Consider the following 21955-nt stretch of genomic DNA (forward strand, 5'->3'; position numbering starts at 1 on the left):
TAGAGGCCATGAAAAAAGGGAGTTGGGAGCTCATCATGAGCGGAGAGCATGAAAATTTAGCAGTTTTATAGAAGACACCACCACATTGGGTGATCTCGCAGTCATCTCACGGTGTCGAGGGTTGTCTGTAGCGAAAATGATCTTATTAGGCCATGATTGTGATTTTAGTGATTAATAACAACATAGTCAATGAGAAGTCAGGACAAAGTTGGACTGAACTAGAGAAGTCTTAAGAAGATTTGCCTCACCAAATGGTCCGGTGCTCTGGGTGTTTAAACTCACCGGAGCATATTTGGAAAATGGGAGAGAGGTTTGAAGACCTCACCAGAAGGTTCAGTGTTTGAGCAGAGTGCTCACCAGAGCAATTCTTCCAGAGAATGTGTTGTGCTAAAGAATAAAGGCTAAGCCTTACCAGATAGTTCGGTGATCAGTGTGAGTTGCACCGGAGCATTTCTAGATAAAAGAAGAGAATGCTCAACCCACCGGATGGTCCGGTGTTGAGAAGGATGAATGCACCGAGCATTATTACCAGAGAGGAATGAACACCAGACAATACACCGGGCAATGAACAGTGCAACGAGGCAGAACGAAGTTCAAAACAACGGATGGTCCGATGATGAAGGTTGTGCACACTGGAGCATGATTTTCAGAGATGGTTGCGTTGGATCGGTTGGCTGAAATCAACTCACTAGATAGTCCGGTGATGAAGTGATGTGCATCGGATGCATACACCGAAGCAATTTATACAGAGAAGGAAGAAATGCTCGGATGGCTCAGGATAACTCACCGGATAGTCCGGTGATGAAAATAAAGTATACACCGGTGTGTCCGGTGCTCACAGAGGCTCAAGTGGGGTTCCAACAACTATAATGAAAGACAATCCGAGCACCATATGGCTAGATCTCAAAACAAGATATGAATAGTAGAAGGCAGCCATTCAATACAAGTCATGAATGGACACATCTCCAACTATAAGACTTTAAGTCTGTCAGATATTACAATCATAATATTCATAAAATATGTTCCAAGTTTTGTTTCTGCGAAAAGAACATACATATGGGGAGAAGAAAGAGACAACTTCATCTGTTATGTTTCCTGCTTATAGGATCATACATCAACAATACCGCAAAAGAGAATTCTAAGTTTATTCTAACTTAATACATGTATTACTTCAGACTAAGAAGCATGATAAACTCCTTCTAAGGAATTGTCATCAACGTCCAATAGGCATTGCTACTTTACTTGAAATATGTGCTAATGTCCAGAATAACAAATAGTTTGATGGCTCCTTTAGATGCCAACCAACAGATTTTAAAGGTAAACGCAGATGCAACAGGAAGCAGAAGCCACGTGTACCAGAGTAGGAAAAAGGCATTTCTAAACCTAAACTTGATAAATCTAATGTTTGTCGTAAGTGTGGATGCTACAAGCACTCTAGTAAGAAATACGGCACCCCGAGATATTTAGTTGATCTGTATTTACAATCTGTGGGATGTAACCGACCTACTCAATTGCAAAGATATAACGTACACTTCAATCTTTAATTGGACAATAACAAAGAGTCTATTATTCATAACAAGTTCCACAAGAACCAAATAACAACTAAACTCTCCAACAGTCAAAAGACCTCATTAGCATGGAGAATGTAATCGTTGAATATGCTTCGAACTACATGTTTGGAGACTTTAACTAGTCTCCCAACTTCATAGATATTAGCTTCTCTACGTCTATCAATGGTTATAATAAATATATTGTCATCATTATATATCGTATATCACAATATTGTATCAACATATGATACTACATAAAGTTTGTATGTATTTTATATATCTGATAAAGAATTTCATATTAAATTCTTCATTTTTTATATATAGATTTCTACATGAGGCAATCCGATGGTGGAGAAAATATGGCTAGTGGACAATAGCATTACAAATTCTATACTTAGGGAATATATATATATATATATATATATATATATATATATATATATATATATATATATATACACTTTCAAACTTTTTCTAAGAGAAAAAAAATATTTTGACAGTCGTTGAATATGATGCAATGATTGTTGGCTCCGGTCATAACATAATTATTCTCTCTATAGGTACTTAAGTCATAATCGATGATATCATATTATATCACATTTCAACTTATATCTTACTAAGGTATAGAGATATCCGTCAGAATGATTTTTATATTAAAACTCAGATGACAACAAAGAGGAATATCTGCTCTTAAAAAAATAATAGATATGACAAGCTTCCCTATATATCATCTGCAATATACTATACATACATCAAATATGTATCACATAATATGTATAAAATAATTTTTCTATCTTAATCAAATTAAGACTTAATAAGATTACTTGTCACTTTACCTTGAAAATATAAACTATTGAATTCATTTATTTATCCCTTTTCTTTTCATTGCAATCGACTTTCAATAATAGGGCGCGCTCCTCCTGCTCTGCTGCGCACGCTCTATTGACACGCAGCGCGCCGACTCCGCGCGGAGTCGTGCATGTGACCACGAGATGGTGTTCGTTGCTGCTGCGTCGGTCGGTGTATCTGCCAGGAATCGCGCCGTGGTCGAGGCACGTGGACGGCAGATGTGGGGCAGATCGGATCTCGGTGTAACGAGGCAAGTTTTCTTGCTCTGGCAGGCAGCTTCCTCGAAGGCAGTGATGGGCGGAACGGTGTCGAGTAGGCAGCCTGAGTCACCCGGGCCCTAAAACCCAAGGTCTATATGTATATGTATACTGTGTATATTGATTTAAAAATAAATTGAAAAAATAGGTCTGAGTGAGTGAACGTCTTGCGGCAGGCGGTGTTCGGACTGAGAAGTACAGAGACTTGAATGAGAAGTATGTCTTTATTTTACCCTCTCATATTGTCATATGTCTCATCTGTATCTTATTTTCTCTATTTATGTTATTGTTTACTGGGACATGCTATTTTTTCTATACGATACATGCAACTATTATTTGTTTGATATAAAAAATATAACACTATTACTTTAAATCACTGTGATATATAAATATTTCGAAATTTATATTTAATGAGACTCATTTTTAATCTCGTCCTGAGCCACCGAAATGTCAGGACCGATACTGCATCTGAGTCATCGTCATCTAGTATAAACAAAGCCCATCCAGCCCCATGTCAGGCTAGGCCACGTCAGAACGTCGGTCCTCGACTAAGCAATGTCGCCGGCGCGGAGCAGCAACGTGTTCGACCCCATGTCCGTCGACTTCTAGGCGGACGCCGACCCGTTCGACGTCGTCTGGCCCCTCGCCGAGCGGTGCCCCGTCCTCACCAACGCCCGCTTCGACTGGAAAGAGATCCCCGACGCGCTCCCCGGCGTGAGGAAGGAGGCCAAGGTCGAGGTGGACGACGGCAACATGCTGGTCATCAGCGGCGAGCGCACCAGGGAGGAGGCCTGCAAGTACGAGGCGTGGCGCCACGTAGAGCCAGTGATGGAGGATAGGGCAGGCCAACTTGGGCCGTGGCCCCAAGCTTTTTTGCAAACAAGAAAATGCTGGTATGCAACCTAATTTTATTTAGATTACTGCTAGGTACATAATAAAATGGAAAATGAATTTCTTGTTAATAGCTTGCTAATACATATTAAGAGTCAAATTATAGATAAATACAACTACGAAGACATAGTGAAAGATTTCAAGGATGAAAAGCGTCAAACAGTTGATTTGTCGTGGCTATCAATCTGAGATCATGGCTAGTTATAATTTTAGTATATATATACACAATACTACTTTTTAGAGTTGTTTATAGGTATTATAATATAAATCTCACTCAAATATGTAGTTTAAACCAAATATGAGAAATATCAATGTTTTACTCTCTGATGACTATAAATTGCACCATATATTAGTTCATTGGTTTAGCACTTAAAACATTTTTAAATTCATTTTGTTATTTAGCCCCTTGAAATTTTAGTCTAGCTCTGTCACTGCGTCCAGCACAGTAGCGGTAAGTTCCAGAGGTTGTTCCGCTTGCTGCGCAGCGCCAAGGTGGACCAGGCGCACGCGTCCATGGAGAACGGCGTGCTCACGGTGACCGTGCCCAAGGAGGAGGTCAAGAAGCCTCATGTCAAGGCTGTGGAGATCTCTCGTTAGGCTTCTCAGCATAGGAATTTTTTAATATTTACAAAATTACGTATCCGTTTGAAATATTTGTAAGATTAGGCTATCACCGTCTGTTCAAAACGAACAAGAGCAATGTATCACCCAATAAATGAGTGAGATACTGTGGGCTCGTCGATCAAATCAGCTCGAATTAAATAAGATCGGTGACCTAACGATCACGTAAGATCTCATTCATTGAACAAACGAAATTAAATTATCACTATGCACCCCATGGGTTCACTGAAAACATACCACTCGTTAAATGTACGATACCTTTTCAATATAAAAGGAGAGCCGCATGCCCTGCCTGACGTCATAGGCTTATTTTCTCCCTTGTAAGATGAGTGAAGCCGAGATGAAGAGGAGAGAGGAGAAATGAGAGGAGAGATAAAAAGATGGAGACAATCTTTATATGACGGTTGTAGCTCTCAATAAGATATATATATTTTTGGGAAAACTGCAAACCCCTCCCCCCAAAAGTCACTTAGATTTTGACTGTCCCGCCAAAAGTTGTTTTGTTAAAAAAAAAACCCTCAAAAATTTGACTTTGTTAAAAAAAATCCTAAAAATTCAAAAAACTAAAAAAATAAAAAATTCTAAAAAAAAACTAGAGACAATTCTAAGACCTTTTGTGAAATTTGTTTTCAAAAATAATATCATTTGCATCATATTTCATGGAGAGGAAGTTTGAAAAAAAAAGAAAAATGTGCAGCTCATTTATTAACTCATGTTATTTTAACTTTGTCATGTCTACCATTATTTTTATTACACAAATAATTGTTTAAGTAAACTAACAAAAGTGGTTTCACTAATTTTGGGGTGTTATGGATTAGTTATGAATTAATCTATCTGCAACACATTTATTCAATCCTGCACGTTACAATAACTATTTCAAGATTTCATGTATTTTTACAAGATAGAGGATCATGTAAGAAGACTAAAAAATTTTGTTTCATGATTTTAGGATTAGTAAATAATTAACTATGTATTTAACACGAATTAATAAATAAGTTGCACGTTTTTCTTTTTTTTCAAACTTACTCTCCATGAAATATGATGCAAAGGATATTATTTTTGAAAACAAATTTCACAAAAGGTCTTATAATTGTCTCTAGTTTTTTTAGAATTTTTTGTGATTTTTTTTAAATTTTTTGAATTTTTAGAGGTGTTTTTGCAACAAAATCAAACCTTTGGGGTTTTTTTTCAACAAAACAATTTTGGGGAAGTCAAAATCTAAGTGACTTTTGGGGTTTTTTTTTTTGCATTTATCCCTATATTTTTTGACCTTTTTATTTAAAGTCGTTTATTGCCCAAATAATCAATATTAGCTTCAGATAGTGTTTCGGCCACCCATAACACCTCGGGACTTGATCTGATTGGTCTTTTCATCATGGTCCTTCTAGTTTAAGGACATCTTAATTCTGCATAAAACAAGTAGAAAATCATTATAATATGATAAAATGATAAAAATATGTAATGCTCACTGTGTCAAAAGGATTTACCGAGATTTACGCAACTTATACTGTGAAAACACATTTAGCAAAAAGGCAAATGAGAGCATTTTATATTGAAATATAGTTATAATGCATACACATTTTTGGATGAATCAGGGGCTGTTAGCGATATCTTTGTATAGAAGTTGATCGGTTTGTATAGCCCACCTACTCCTAATTCTCAGGTTTCCTTTTTTGTTGTTGTAACCCTAACCGATCCATTGGCCTTCTATAAAATAAGTGCGGCAGCACGCCAGGCACATCGCACCCCTGCCTATCTCTCTCTCACACACAATCACACTATCCTATACTATCATATCATGTTGTCGTGGTCGTCGTGGATGCTGACCTTTTTCATTTAAAAAAGAAGATCAGCTATACAAAAGGATGTTTAATCCCAAATGCTAATTTCATATTAGCATGCATGACGTACACACTAACACTAATCAAAGTCTAACTTAGACTACGGCATTCGCACCGTCTAGCTCGGCACCCTTGCTCGATTTCTGGCTCCTCCACTGGACGTATCTGTCTTTGCTATGGGTAGCGGGTTGTTTTGGAAATACGAAACAGCCGGCTGATGGTAGTTCCAAGAGAAGTTACAATACTGAAACTGACGGGCTGAGCAACTGAAATCTTTGAAATGATCTTCAGGTCTGGTACGACATCCGTGCCGAGAAGATTTTCCAGATCACTGGATCTCTCCCAGTTGTCATTACAAGTCCAAGTGCAGTGTAGATGTGACTGATCAATCTGGTTCAGTCCACCGAGAGTTTCTTGCTTGGAATGGCAACGCGTATCTCTTCTGCTACTCCTTACAGATATTGCTGCCAAATCATATCAAACTTTATTGGAAAAGGTCCGTATTTAGTCCTCCAACACTGGCCCTGGTCTAAAATCGGTCGCTCAACTTCAATATCAGATATGAATAGTCCATTAACTGTTGAAACCGTCTAAAACTAGTCCCTTCGTCCATTTGAGAGTGGTTTTAACCCATGTGGCATCCAAGCTGGCATTGACATGGCAATGTGCCCACGCATCATAGAGGGGGAGTGAGAATAAGAGAGGGAGAGGTAGAAGAAATAGAGGGAAATAGCAGGTCGCCACTTATGCGTCACCGGCGGCCAGTGGAGTTGGCGTGATGGTGGGACGAGTGCCAAGGCTGACACAGCGCTTGGAGCCACCATATGTCGAAGGCCACATGTGTGTCCGTGCCGTCGTCCTAGTTCAGCCTATTGCAGTATAAATAAAAGTAGAGAGAATAAAACTTTTGTATTAATTCAATGAAATATTTACATATATATATAGATATATATATATATACATGATGAAGGGGTGTATCTCCAATGGACATAATGAAAATGTGTTAAGTCGCTTAACTAAAGGACATGTCCCTTTAATAAAAACATCTTATTGCTAATTGATCACTAACTGTAATTAAATTATAGCACTCACTATTGATTAATTATTTGTAATGTAAATTTTTTATTGAAAAACTCTTTTAAAATTTTATAAAAAAATATGAGAAGAAAATAGTATGTTAATATACCATTAAAACTCGTGGATGAGATGGCTGAGAGTAGTTCGCGGTATTCGTCCATTTGAGCAGGAGAGAAATCAAACTAGGATTCGCATCATTCGTCAGTAGCTGCAAAGCCGAAACAACTGTACGCTGTCAACAGAGGTGCTAATGCCAGTCAAGCCCGTACCTGAGAGATGACGTGGTGGCGCATGAGCTCGTCACCCGCAGGCGGTGCGGCCTAATTGATAGGTTAAGGCAGATCTGGCCCTTAATGGCCACGAGGAGGGGGTTCTTGCGGTTGGACCCGTCGCACTGGTGGAGCTCCTCCTTGGTGACCTCGTCGATCTGCATGGGGGCAAGGGCGGCGCCGCAAAGAGCCCTGGCAAGAAGTGGTGTTGCGCGGCAACAATCACCACGGCAGTGAAGATTGAAACCGTGGACAACCCCGTGTGTGTGACTGGGCTTTCGTCCTCTCCCCTGTATTCTGACATGTGGGGCTAAGTGACGATGTGACAGCTGAGATGGAAAAAACATTCTCAACCAGGCTAAGGACGTATTTTGCAGCGGTATTGAAAGACGGGGGACGAGGTCTATATGGTTTTAGAATTCGGGGCCAGAATTAAACCGAGACATGAGTTGGGTACTGGAAATGGACTTTTTCACCGCTGAATGAACGAGTACAGTGGAAGTAGGCGCGTCTTCACAACGGACCAATGGTTGTCAAAATCAATCGAATACTCCACTGAACTCTTGGAAAGGTAAACCGCTAGAAAACGAAAAAGTTCAGAGAAAATTTGTCCGAAAAGATAAATGTTCAGAGAAAATATATGTAAGATTTTTCTTTTCTTCTGTGCTAATCTTGTGGCTTCATAAAGCCTCAAGCAGCGAAATCACATACATGTTGGAAATGCCATGGAGAAATCGAATGGGTCCGGATCAGCAAAGTAATGCATTGACGTACGCCACAATGATACATTACATCCATGATGGATTTTTATTCCCATTATGTTACGCAGGAGTATTTCTTCTACTAGGTCATAATAATGCTAAACACGCTCCAGCCCTTTCCCCCTGGTTACACCCGTCACTCCTTGGCCTTGTCGACAGGGCCCCCGGCGGGGGCGGGGGCTTCGGCGCCGTCGGGGGACATCATCTTCTTGAACTCCTCGAAGCCGACGCATCCGTCGCCGTCCACGTCGACGTTGGCGATCATCCTCTCGCACTCCTCGGCGATGCACCCCTCGCCGATCTGCGCGAGGACCTTGCCGAGCTCCGCCGCCGTGATGCGTCCGTCGCCGTTGACGTCGTAGACGTCGAAGGCAGCGCGCAGCTCGGCCTCGAGCTCGCCGTCCCCGCGGCCGCGGCCGTGGAAGGCTGCGAACTCGCCGAGGTCCACGAAGCCGTCGCGGTCGGTGTCGAGCTCGTCCATCATGGCGGCCACCTCGCGCGCCCCGTGCGAGGAGCTGGCCGGCGGAGAGATGGCGCGCGAGACCGCGGCCAGCTCGGATGGAGAGATCCGGCCGTCGCCGTCCGCGTCGAAGCGGGAGAACACCTTCTGGATCTCCGCGTCCGCGGCGACCGCCGGGGGCCTTTGGACCTGCTTCTCGGTGGCGTTCGACATGGCCGTGGACGCGACGAGCTTCAAGCGGTGACGTGAACTCGTGAAGCTCTTGGCTGTGTGTGGTTTTGTGGTGAGCAGCTGAAGAACAGGTGGTGGTGGGAAGTGAAGCTTGGAATGGTCTCCGGCGAGATATTAATAGGGCGCGCTGCTGCGCACGCGCTATTGACACGCAGCGCACGGACTCCGCGCAGAGTCGTACGTGTGCCCACGAGATGGTCTTCGCTGCTGCTGCGTTGGTCGGCGTATCTGCCAGGAATCGCGCCGTCGTGGAGGCACGTGACGGCAGATGCGCCGCGTGGCGGATCTCCGTGTAAGGTTATCTTGGACTAATATTTAAAAAAGTATTCTCTATAATATTATTATAGCATCCGGTAATAATATTTTATTTTTTTTATTTTCTCTATTTTCAAAAACTATTCTATTTTTTACTTTTTATTTACTCTCGTTCTCCGTTCAAATTTGAGTACCCAGCCCCTGCCGTAGCTAACTGGATAACGATGCTATTGGCGATAGCAGCCAGCCTCAAAATAGCGCTGAAGCATTGGAGGTCGGCAAGTTTTCTTGCTCAGGCAGGCAGCTTCCTCGAAGGCAGTGATGGGCTGACCGTGTTGAGTCGGCAGCCCAAATCACCCGCTACGTGGCCTGCTTCTGTACCTTATAGACACTTTGAGCTTGGTTGGTTCGGAGCTGGCGCAGGCAACTTTGGCCAGACAGCAGCGTCAGCTCGGGGCGATCGAAATCGTCCGAGGGCGCTGCCTCGGATATTCTTGCACCGGCCACCGGGGAACCTGAGTCATCGTCATCTACTGTAAACAAAGCCCATCCAGCCCATCTCAGACTAGGCCACGTCAGAATGTCGGTCCTCGACTAAGCAATGTCGCTGGCGCGGAGCAGCAACGTGTTCGAACCGATGTCCGTCGACTTCTGGGCGGACGTCGACCCGTTCGGCGTCGCCCGGCCCCTCGCCGAGCGGTGCCCCGTCCGCACCAACGTCCGCGTCGACTGGAAGGAGACCCCCGACGCGCACATGTTCAGGGCCGACCTCCCCGGCGTGAGGAAGGAGGAGGCAAGGTCGAGGTGGAGGACGGCAACGTGCTCGTCATCAGCGGCCAGCGCAGCAAGGAGGAGGAGGACAAGAACGACAAGTGGCATCGCGTCGAGCGCAGCAGCGGCAAGTTCCTCAGGCGGTTCCACCTGCCGCACGGCGTCAAGGTGGATCAGGTGCACGCGTTAAGGAGGAGGTTAAGAACAGAAGTAATTTTTATAGAATTTTATCTTACAAAAGACTTCGCATGTGATTATATATATATATATATATATATATATAAAAGATTTTATTAGAATCTTTTTAAGTTCTCTGGTTAGGCTCTCAGCTTAGCCCACCTCCCAATCTATGATTGAATATCCATGGCCCATGGACCAATCACAACTAGGTCCACAGTCTCCACTGGAGTCGGGCCCATGATGCAAAATATTTGCAGGCTTCGTCTTCGAAATTTCGTTGGTTGAGTGCCGACGGGTGGTTCGTTTCTACTCTCCAAAGTGGGTTACAGGCTTACAGCCATTTGATCATCGACTTATTTTCTTGTGGTGCTGAATGATCGCAGCGATTTGGCAATTGGTGACTACTTCAACGTGTAACCTTTCTCTTTTTGTTTAAGATAACTAGTACGGTGATCCACGCAAATAGCACCATTAGACTTATATTTTCTGTTAATAAACCCCTTCAGGAGAGATGAGTTGGAGAGGGGCCATCCAATTTATAGAAGTTGATTCTGCGTCTGGTGTTAATGAGTTCAGCGTTTCCTTTTTCTAGAATTTTTGACATGCTATCAAGAGGGTTATGTTTGTCATGCTTAACACTTCAACAAAAGTAAGCTAGATATAAGAGAATTAACTATGAAGTAATTACTTTGATCCCAAAGACAAAGGAGACTAACAATATTAAGCAATACAGACTCATTTGTGTTTTAAATATGGATTGCAAAATCTTTATGAAGATGATGACGGATAGGGTGAGCCCTGTGGTTGGCAGGATTCTTGATGAATGTCAATCCACCTTTATCAAGTGGAGAAACATCCTAGAATGGGTTGTAATTGTTCATGAAGCTATTCACGAGCTCATCACTCGAAGAAACAAGGTCTTCTTCTTAAGATTGATCTTTAAAAAGCCTATGATAAGGTTCGTTGGGGTTTTCTTAAGGAAGTCATGGGGACAAAAGAATTCCCTGAAAGGTGGATAAATTGGGTGATGCAAACCGTTCAGGAGGACATGTTTGCGTTAATGTAAATAGCCAAAGGAGCCCATATTTCAGAACATATCGAGGTCTTAGACAAGGAGACCCTTCATCTCCCCTCTTATTCAACATTGTGGCGAAGGTCTTGGGCTCAATGATGAATAACGCTAGAGATAGAGGCCTTGTCTTAGAACTGTTCAACCATCTTATCCCGGGGGATCACCCATATGCAATATGTTGACGATAAAGTGATCATGACTGACTGCTCAGAGAATAGCATACTGAACCTGAAGATCATCCTATACTATTTTGAATGGATGTTCTCAAAATCAATTTACATAAAAACGAGGCTTTGTTTTTGGGGTCGACGGAGAAACAAAAGACAAAGTTGCCAACATGCTCAATTGTAAATTAGAGGTCCTCCCTATTAAGTATCTTGGCATCCCTATTGCTGATCAGCATCTTGGGCTGGCTGCTTTTGTCCCTTTTGTGCAAAAGCTACAGAAAAGGCTAGATCCTTGGAAAGGGAAGAACATGTCTTTAGGAAAAAGACTTGTTTTGACCAACACGTGTTTAAGCAGTCTCCTCATGTACTCTGTGGGCTTCTACCCCCTGCACACTGGAACCCATGATAGGATGGACACTATCAGATCCAAATTCTTCTGGAGAGGGGGCCAGGACAATTTCAAGTACCATATGATTAAATGGAAGGCCGCCCCCAACAAAAAAAACTAAGGAAGTCTGGGAATTATGAACACACAAGTGATGAATAAGTGTTTAATGGTGAAATGGATTTGGAAAATCCTAACAGATGAGGATGCACTGTGGTGCAGGCTCCTTAGAGCAAAATACATGAGGAATGGGAACTCCTTTAGCTCTAAGAGCAAAGGTTCCTCATAGTTCTGACAAGGGCTGCACAAAGTCAAAACTTTTTCTATTGGGGTGCTACATACAAGGTGCACAATGGAAAATGAACTAGGTTTTGGACTAATACTTGGATCCTCGATACCCCTCTTAAGATTCAACTCCCTGAGCTGTTCAAAATGATCTCCGACACTTTGATCATGGTGGCTGATTGCTTCAAGGATGGTACTTTCCGAATTAACTTCAGAAGGGCTTTGACCTGTCTTGAATTAGGGAGGTACGGGGAGTTGAAGTCTTTGATGAACTCCATTAAGTTGGATAATTCGGCAGATGAAGTCCAATAGGCTTTGGAGAAGTTCAGGTCTTTCACCACCAAGTTCTTTTACCGGTTTATCCTTGACGGAGGGATAAGAAGCAAGATTAGTGAGAGGATATGGAAATGCAAGGTCCCTCACAAGATTAAGATCTTTCTTTGGCAATGTTCAATAATAAACTCCAAATTGCTACCTTGTTAAAACACAGAGGCTTAAAGGGCGACGAGTTTTGCTATCTATGTGGCAAAAAAGAAATTGTTGAATATATTTTCTTTCACTGTGTCCTTGCTAAGTTCCAATGGCCCACCCTCCCTCGGAATTGGTAAGTTCCCTCAAATCACAATACTATGTCATTGTCTCGTTGAGCATTGAGTGGTTTTAACTATTACTTGTATAGTTGTGAACGTCGATTGCACCGTGTTATTTTTCTTTCTAAGTAAAAAGTCCGCTCCTACTTAAAATTCCTTTGTCCACCACTACATGCCACAGCGGCTGTAGGAGCGCCGCCACGCCTACCACGAGGAGGCCGTCTACTACCAGTCTCCCTCATCTCTATCTCTTTTTTATTTTCCTTTTTCTCAATCTGGAGTACCCGATTTGATCGATGGGATCGAAAGCACTTCGTGCAGGAGCACAACCACGGACCGGGGTCACTGGGTCAGCAACAAAGGGGTGAGCCGAGCAAGAGGTGGGCATTGAGGACACAGATCCTCGCCGCGCCAGCAGGGAACTCCACCGTGGAGCTTTTGTTGCCCCCCGTGACTGCTCTTCTTTTCCCCGCTCCTTTAGACAGCCCTCGGCCGGGGCCGCCGGTTGCGATTCTCGCCGACCAAGGTCCCTGGTAACGCATTAGGCTGACCTCGTATCTCGTCTGGTTTGGTTTGGAGAATCGGTCCGTATAGGCCTTGGTAAGCTTTTGTTTTACTTTTTTTCTAGAGAATCCGGGTGAGATGTGTTGTATTCGGCTGTAGTATGACATGTAATCTCTTTTGAAGAACACGTAATGAAACTAGCGTGGACATCTGAAGCCAATGAAATTAATCTGGTGTCGTTAAAAATTGGCCCACCAAAGATAGAGGGTGTTTTTTTTCTTCTATTTCTTACTATTAATGTGGATATTTCTATCCTTTGAAAGCGAATAAGATGACTCATTTTAACTTCATTATATTAAGATAATAAGATAGATGGATGGAATAAATAACTATCCCTGTTTCTACTCAGAGAAGCACTTTTTTATACTCCGTATAATGGAATAAAATCCAAAGAGACATCAGACCGTCAATTAGTACTCCATGTGAAAGTTTCAGCACTTAGCATCACACAAACCGTATGAAAAAAGCGGCCAAAAAGCAAACACCAACATAGTTTAGGATGATACTCCGTAAGACATTAGAAAGCACAAATCCTATTGCTAAGTCAGTAAGTCTTCCCTTCGCTGCTAAGACAACATATAGAACCAGAACCACGGACACTCAGTGACATGTAGTAATTGAAAAAAATATCTCTTCGTGTGGCTGCTAAGAGATAGACTTGGAGTTGAGGTTTAGAAAAAGACTGAAACTTTCACATGGAGTACTGTCAAAACTTAAACTCAGGATGGCACCTTTGATCTTCCCGGCTAATGGCCACCAAGCGTTTCCCAGAACAAGCCTCAGCCAAGCGATTAGAGTCCAAAGACATTTCCTTATCAATAAAACTCTGACGCATCAATTGGGGAAAGAAACTGGGAGCTAGCTAGCGTTGGGTGTTGATGAACGGCACCTCTCATGGAACGGTCCATGATCTGCCGTTGGCACCGCAAGTTTTGCGTGCCCGAAAACATTTTCCGGGCACGGAGAATCTGTACTCTTTTGTTCTGACTCCAGTGTCCATTTATCGGAAGCGAATAGGCTGAGGTCGCGAAAACTACTGGACAATGCCGTCATGCATGCGTGGGATCAAGAAACGACAGTTCGGGCCGGGCATGGTGGAAAAACTGGGCCTCTGAAACCTACCCTTCCCTGAATTTTTTGCCTGATCGCTTCCATCTCCCTTCCGTGGACTCTTCAGGGCCTAAGATATTTCAGGGTTAGAAAGGTACGTAGGTATTAGCTTGCAGCTAGACTTGGACCCAGGACGTAAGCATGTGTTGAGCATTAGAGGGTTGTGATCTCTGCTTCTCACCAACTGCATCTCTGCAGCTTGCTCAGTAGCTCCAATCCAACGAATATCACGTCCTCAATCAGTCATTGTACATCGATGTAAGGCAACTGTACTGTCAAGTATTTGTTCCATTGGTCATTGTACAAACCGGGTGTAAGTTAAGCAGATTAATCTTGTAGTAGTTGTTGGAATTAATTGGTTGGGCCAATTAATCCCTGGAAAATCCCAACGCACATGCAATTATAAATGAAGGGAGTTTTCAATGTCATGCAAATGAATTGGTTGGAGGGACTTTCCAACGTCATGCAATTATCTCTGCATGCAATTGATTCTTGGAAACGAAACCTCTGCATACACAAATACTGTTGAAAATGCCATGCAATTGCTTCTGTATGCAATTGAAGGAGAAACGTCATGCATTTAAACCTTTGTTACGTGGAGTTGGATTAGTTCCCACTGGCTATATAAAGACAGGAGTTGTGCACAGTAGAAGATATAGCCTCCATCCTCTCTCTCTCATGCCATTGTTCAACGTGCACCGGAGTTAGGGAGAGCAGGCCTCCGAAACCCCGCCTTTGAGTTCCTGCACCGGGAGAAGGCGAATAAGATTTTTAGGGAGCGCTTCTTTGTGCGACTGCTTACGTTCGTCTCCGCTTATTCGCGCGCAGCTTTGTACGTCTACTTCGTCTATTAATTATTCCCACGTCTTCCTGCCAGGTGGTGGCAGGGACTGACGTACTCAGTACGACAGGCGTGGGGGGTGGTTGGATGTGACCGGCCACGCTCCCCCTTAAATGCAGCATCAGGCCTCCCACCGATCGACACCTCATCGTGGAGTTCTTGCGGGGTCCACCAGCAAGGGGCTTCTCGGGTCCTCGGGGAACTCTGGATACTCGGGGACCAACTGTTCTTAGCCCCGAGCACCCTCTCTCAGACCTGGCTCTTCTCGGGTCCTCAGGGAACTCTGGGTACTCGGGGACCAACTGTTCTTAGCCCCGAGCACCCCCTCCCGAACCTGGCTCTTCTCGGGTCCTTAGGGAACTCTGGGTACTCGAGGACCAACTGTTCTTGACTCCGAGCACCCCCTCCCGAACCTGGCTCTTCTCGAGTCCTCGGGGCACTCTGGGTACTCGGGGACCAACTGTTCTTGGCCCCGAGCATCCCCTCCCGGACCTGGCTTTTCTCGGGCCTTCGGAGAGATGATCCCCGAGAGAGGGCGCCATGTGGCACTGCGTTGTCCTAGCCTCGGGACTCGGGAACCCTCGGTTCCCATATCACCGATAGTATGGCAGGTTGATTTTATCTTAATATGTTCTGTGGTTTTTATAAGCAAAGATACTGTCCTACAGAGCAGTCTTGAAAGAACACACCTATATGAGCCCGACTGTTAGTCACAGTCTATGAGATAGGGTAATCTCTAGTAAACTCATGAAAGGTCAGAAGTACGACTTACATGCTCCAAAACTGAGGGGTAGCCTACGACAGCCTAGTACCAGCAAAGACTTTAAGTGAAACTTATCCGCACAAAACTGTCAATTCAAGGCTTAGTTCATTGTGCAGTTACGGATGAATGTAGCTTTCTGTTCTAGGTGGATGTTCAACCTTAACCGGTCTCAACCAAAACACTGGTATATCAAACATTACAGTGGATCAGAGGGTAATTCCATGTGCCTTGGGATCTGGTGGGGGATTGTTGAAATTAATTGGCTGGGCCAATTAATCCCTGGAAATCCTAACGCACATGCAATTGCAAATGAAGGGAGTTTCCAATGCCATGCAAATGAATTGGCTGGAGGGAGTTTCCAACGCCATGCAATTACCTCTGCATGCAATTGATTCTTGGAAACGAAATCTTTGCATGCACAAATGCTGTTGAAAACGCCATGCAATTGCTTCTGCATGCAATTGAAGGAGAAACGCCATGCATTTGAATATCTATTACAAGGAGTTGGATTAGTTCCCACTTGCTATATAAAGACATGAGTTGTGCACAGTAGAAGATATAGCCTCCATCCTCTCTTTCATCCCACTGTTTTGTTGCTACACACCTTGCCCCATCCCTACTTCGGCGTGCACCGGAGTTAGGGAGAGCAGGCCTCCGGAACCCCGCCTATGAGTTCCTGCACCGAGAGAAGGCGAATAAGGTTTTTGGGGAGCGCTTCTTTACGCGACTACTCACGTTCGTCTCCGCTTGTTCGCGCGCAACTTTGTACGTCTACTTCGTCTACATCGACCACACAGTGTATGGCTACATCTTCTACATCAAGTGAACAACTACGTCATGGCAGGCGTCAACAACGGTACCACTGAAGTCAACAACAGTACCATTACGACCTTTCCTGCAAACATCATGTATGTCTTGGGAATCCTTCTATTCGTACTTTGTTTTGACTGTCTTGGAAACTAGCACGTCTAGACTGTTGGAAAATATTTTGATGATAATTTACAGTCTGTTTAGAGATATTCTGATTTTTAAGTATTTTAGCTTGTCTAGTCTTTGTAGGAATATTTGTTTGATCAAACTTGCTAGAAAAATATTCATGTTGTATCTAATATTTTTCTGGATTAATTTAATTTAAAAATTGCTTAATAATTCATCAGTAGTACGGTGCATCAGTAAGTAAGAAACGATAAGAATAATAAAGTAAACAACAAGTTAGGAAAACCATACAGTTCGTGACACAGAAGATTTCAAGCTGTCAAGCCTTGCACCCTCGCTTTCTGCCTAACTAAACATCGATGACTTACCTACCGCTCCGGTAAGAATAGTTTTGCCAAGTATTCGCGTCAATAATCTCCCAGAATCTAGAGCAGTTGCATTGTCTACAATAAACAATCGGATAAAACCAAAGTATTACAGCAACTAATTCGCACCGTCACTTCCACTCGAGACAACAGATAAGAACATCGAGCCCTAACTGTCGGACAAGGACTGCTGGACTTTCCAGCGCTCCGGTACGGCAACGGGACACCAACAACGCACCCGCCGAGTGAAAAGTCAGGCGTACGGCCAGGCCACGGCGACGGCGAGCGCAGGGTGATGCAGAGGTGCGAACAAATTCAGGCGTCGCCGTCGGACGGGTCCCAAAAGCGCATAGGTGCTGTACAGCGACTGCACGCATGGAGCCGGGTAGCAATAGTTCATGTTAACCTACATATTTAGGGGCTATATCTTGCTATTTACTATTATTATTTTTGGATATTTTCTCCCTTGTAATCACAAATTGATCCCTCTGTAAACAACTATATATATATATATATATATATATATATATATATATATATATATATATATATATATATATATATATATATATATATAGGACACCTATTCTATACTCCTAGGAGTATGTACTCCCACATGCAATATACCACCTAAACAAACACTTTATACTCTTTTATCATTTTTAGTATACTCTAATACTAATTCTAAGATACTCCAATATGAGTTGTATGAAAAAAAATTCAATGTTAGCCTTTTATTTTTGCTATATACTCTTTTTTATACATAAAAGAAGTATATACGCAAATTAAGATAAAAATCATGGAATTTCATAAAAATTTTCGTGGGATTTGTATTGTAGTATCTTATAATTACTAATGAAGTATATTTAAAGTGATAAAGAAGTATAACTCATGTGTAAAAGTGGTATATGAGAGGTGGGAGTACATACACCCAGGAGTACATACTAGTTTTCCTATATATATATATATATATATATATATATATATAAGAAAATGGAGGTCACACAATGTGTGTTGTGCTTTTCCAAAACTCTCTCTCCTTTTTTGGTTTTCATGGTATCAGTTTGATCGATCCAATCATCGCTTCTGCTCTCTCTTTCTCTCCACCATGGGCACTATCTCTGGCCAAGACACCTCCCTGGCGTCTTTCTCTTCCACCCCGCTGGCTGCCCACACCGCCCTCGTCCCCTCCACTACGATTGTCGTGACCAACATTGCCTCGATCAAGTCGCACATCCCCATCGTCATCAGCATGAAGGCTACGAACTGCACCATGTGATCTGTGTTCTTCATGGTGCTGTATGGCAAGTTTCATCTGCTGCATCACATTGGTGGTTCCATCCCTATCGCTCCGATCGATCTGCTGTGGGCTCAAGAGGCCTCTTGTGGCTCTTCGACTGCATCCACGAGGACGTGCTCACTGTCACGGTCGAGCCCACCCAGACCGCGTTGGATCTCTAGCTTCACGTCAAGGGGCAGTTCTGCAACAACCGTGAGACCTGCGCCATTTATCTTCATCATCAATTTCACTCAATCATGTAGGGTAATTTGTCGATAACGGAGTACTCATAGTGCGTCAAAACGCTGGCTGATGAACTCCGCGGTGTTTGTCACGCCGTGTCTGAGCCGGTGCTCATGCTAAACCTTATGCATAGCCTTCGCTCAATCTTCGCCAACACCGTCGACAACATGTCCTTCAAAATGTCGTTATCCTCATTCAGTGAGGCCTACTCCTACCTCCTTACGACGGAGATGCGCTAGAAGAATGATGCGGCCTCCGGCGCTTCCCTCGTTGTTTCTGGTGGGCCGCATGTCGGTTGTGGCTTCGACGGGTGCCAGCAGGTAGCTGGTGCCTAGCAAGGCGCGGGGGGCTCCTCCTCTAGCGACCGCCGCAACAACAAGCACGGTAAGGGTCGCTGTGACGGGCGTGGCTAGTTTGCTCTGAAGCAAGCCGCTCCTACTCCTACCCCAACCTGTCCTTGGCTCTGCTTCAACCCCAGCATGGGACCTGTCCATGGTCCAGGCAACGTTGCTGGCCAGGGTATACTCGGCCCTTGCCCTCGCATGCTGGGCAATGCCTTCACGGCTTTTGCCCCGATGGCCACCTCTTCAGCTAGCTTGGCCCAATCTTCCCACCCTAATTGGGATCAAGCTGTCCTCATCAGTGCACTCAACACCATATCGCTCCAACAGTCACCAACTTGGGTGATGGATTCTGGCGCCTCTTTGCATATCGCCTCTATTGATGGTAATCTTACTTCCTCCTCTCCTCTCCACCTACCAGGAAATATCACTGTCGGTAATGGTTCCATCATCTCTGCTCTTCATTCTAGTCATACCTCCCTCTCCACCCCTTCTTCCTCCTTTGTTTTGCCAAATGTTCTTGTCATTCCGTCCTTAATTAAAAACATTATTTCTGTACATCAATTTACCCGTGACAACTCTTGTTATATCGAGTTGGACCCTCTCGGTTTTTTATTAAGGACATGCAAACCCGGCGCGAGATGCTTCGCTGCAGTAGCTTGGGCAACCTTTACACCATCCACCCTGGCACCATCCCCTCATCATCGCATGCCTACTTGACGATGTCCACCTCCTATGCCACTTGGCACCGTCGTCTTGGACACCTCGGTCGCGACATCATGGACATCCTTCATCGTTCCTCTTTTGTTTCATGTAATAAAGGAGACGATTCTCTTTGCCATGTGTGTCAACTTAGCAAGCATGTTTGTCTCCCATTTTCTACATCTAGCTCTCGATCTATTGCACCATTTCAGCTTGTTCATTGTGATCTTTGGACATCACCCATTTTAAGTACTTCAAGTTTCAGTATTACCTCATAATTATTGATGATTTCTCTCATGTCATGTGGACCTTTCCTATTTGTCAAAAATCTGAAGTTTCCATGCTTCTGCAGAACTTTGTTGCCTATGTGTGTACACAATTTCATGTACCCGTCCTATGTGTTCAAGCTGACAATGGTCGAGAGTTCAACAACTCTTCCTCTCGTGCTTTCTTTGATTGCCTCGGTGTCATTTTTTTTGCATGTCTTGCCCTTACACCTCCCAACAAAACAGCAACACAGGGTACGCCATCCGCACCACCAATGATGTTGTCTGCACACTTCTTTTTCAGTCTCACATGCATTCATCCTTTTGGGCTGAAGCTCTAGCCACCGCCACATACCTCCTCAACCGCCGCCCATGTCATCCCATTCAGTTTGACACACCATACCACAAACTCCACAAAGTACATCTTGATCTCTCCCATCTTAGAGTCTTTGGTTGTTTGTGCTACCCAAACTTATCCTCCACGGTCGACACTAAGCTTTCACCGCTCTCTACTCCCTATGTCTTCATTGGCTACCCTTCCTCCCATAAGGAGTATCGTTGTCTTGATCGCTCCACTAACAAAGTCATCATATCTCGCCATGTTGTTTTCTATGAGACTATATTTCCCTTTTGTCAAACTAACGTGCAGGAACCTCTCATTGATATCAACTTCCTCGTTGATGATGTCGCCATTCACATGGCTGGCGTCCCTGTGGCATCGCCGATCGACCTGTAGCCCCCTACTGCGCCTGTGCTTGGGGTCGACACCACTTCACCACCTAGCCTTGTTGTTAGGGTTGTGCCTACTCTTGGCCCAGTAGGCGTCACCATTCAACTGGTCGGTGTCCCTGTGGCATCACCCATCTGCAGCTGGCCTTGCTTCTGCGGCATCATCCTGCAGTGTCCTATTGTGTCTATAATTGGGGGTCGACGCTACTTCACCACCTGGCCCTACTGCTAGGGTTGCGTCTATGCTTGGCCCGATGAGCCCTGCTACTGGGGTTGCGTCTAAGCCTGGCCCAGCTATCCAGGTCCCTCCTCCAGCTTCTCTTCACGGAGGCCACGCCACTTTGTAGGTGAGACATTCACCTGGTCCACCCCATGCAGACCCGAGCCAAGGCCGGCATCGTCAAGCCAATGAACATGCTTAATCTGTCCGCCTCCCTCGATATTGTCTCTCCCATTCTGAAGACTTATCACGGGGCCCTAAACGATCCGAACTGGTACCATGCCATGCATGAGGAGTATCGCGCCCTCATTGACAATGCTGTGTGGACCCTTGTTCCATGTCCTTCTGGTTCCAATGTTAGGTAAATGGGTTTTCAAGCACAAGTACAACTTCGATGGGTCTCTCGCTCGCTACAAAGCTCGTTGGATTGTCTGTGGCTATTCTCAACAACCTGGTGTTAACTTTGATGAGACCTTTAGTTCGGTTGTCAAATCATCCACTATACTTATGGTTCTCACACTTGCAGCTTCCCGCCACTGGCTGATACATTAGCTTGACGTGAAGAATGCTTCTTTACATTGACATCTTGATGAAACAGTGTATTGTCAGCAACCTTCTAGGTTTGAGGATTCTACTCACCCTAACTATGTACGTCTTCTCCAGAAGTCACTCTATGGCCTCAAGCACGCACCCCATGTATGGTACCAGTGTTTTGCCACCTTTATTTGGACTATTGGTTTTCTTCCATCAGCATGTCCTTGTTTGTCCTTCATCGGGGTCAGGAGCTTGCATACTGTCGGTGACACAGGAACCAGGGGTCCCCGAGTCCCAAGGATAGAACAGCAGAGTGCCACGTGACGCCATCCCTTGGGGGTTATTTCTCCGAGGTACGAGAAGACCAAATTCCGGGAGAGGGTGCTCGGGGCCAAACAGTGGTCCATGAGTTCCCCGATGACCCGAGAAGACCAAGTACCGGGAAGAGGGTGCTCGGGGCCATGCACAGTGGTCCCCGAGCACCCAAGTTCCCCGATGACAAGAAAAGCCAAGTTCCGGGAGAGAGTGCTCGGGGGCCGCGAACAGTGGC

The 21955-nt window shown here is 44.3% G+C and overlaps 1 protein-coding gene and 2 pseudogenes across 1 annotated transcript; 2 read left to right on the forward strand and 1 right to left on the reverse strand.

The window, feature by feature from the left end:
- Positions 1-3150: 3150 nt before the first annotated feature.
- Positions 3151-4178, forward strand: LOC133909791 (16.6 kDa heat shock protein-like; annotated as a pseudogene).
- A 3924-nt stretch (positions 4179-8102) lies between these two features.
- Positions 8103-8907, reverse strand: LOC133895971 (probable calcium-binding protein CML16). Its single transcript, XM_062336498.1, has one exon. It carries the CDS (start codon positions 8787-8789, stop codon positions 8253-8255), a length of 537 nt encoding a protein of 178 aa, XP_062192482.1. The 5' UTR covers positions 8790-8907; the 3' UTR covers positions 8103-8252.
- A 138-nt stretch (positions 8908-9045) lies between these two features.
- On the forward strand, positions 9046-20658 carry LOC133910322 (16.6 kDa heat shock protein-like; annotated as a pseudogene).
- The last annotated feature ends 1297 nt before the right edge of the window (positions 20659-21955 follow it).

This window comes from Phragmites australis, chromosome 2, assembly GCF_958298935.1.
Source record: "Phragmites australis chromosome 2, lpPhrAust1.1, whole genome shotgun sequence".
Classification (NCBI taxonomy): domain Eukaryota; kingdom Viridiplantae; phylum Streptophyta; class Magnoliopsida; order Poales; family Poaceae; genus Phragmites; species Phragmites australis.

Excerpts from the sequence above, each read along its gene's own strand:
- LOC133895971 (XM_062336498.1), bottom strand. The coding sequence starts at position 8,789 with ATGTCGAACGCCACCGAGAAGCAGGTCCAAAGGCCCCCGGCGGTCGCC.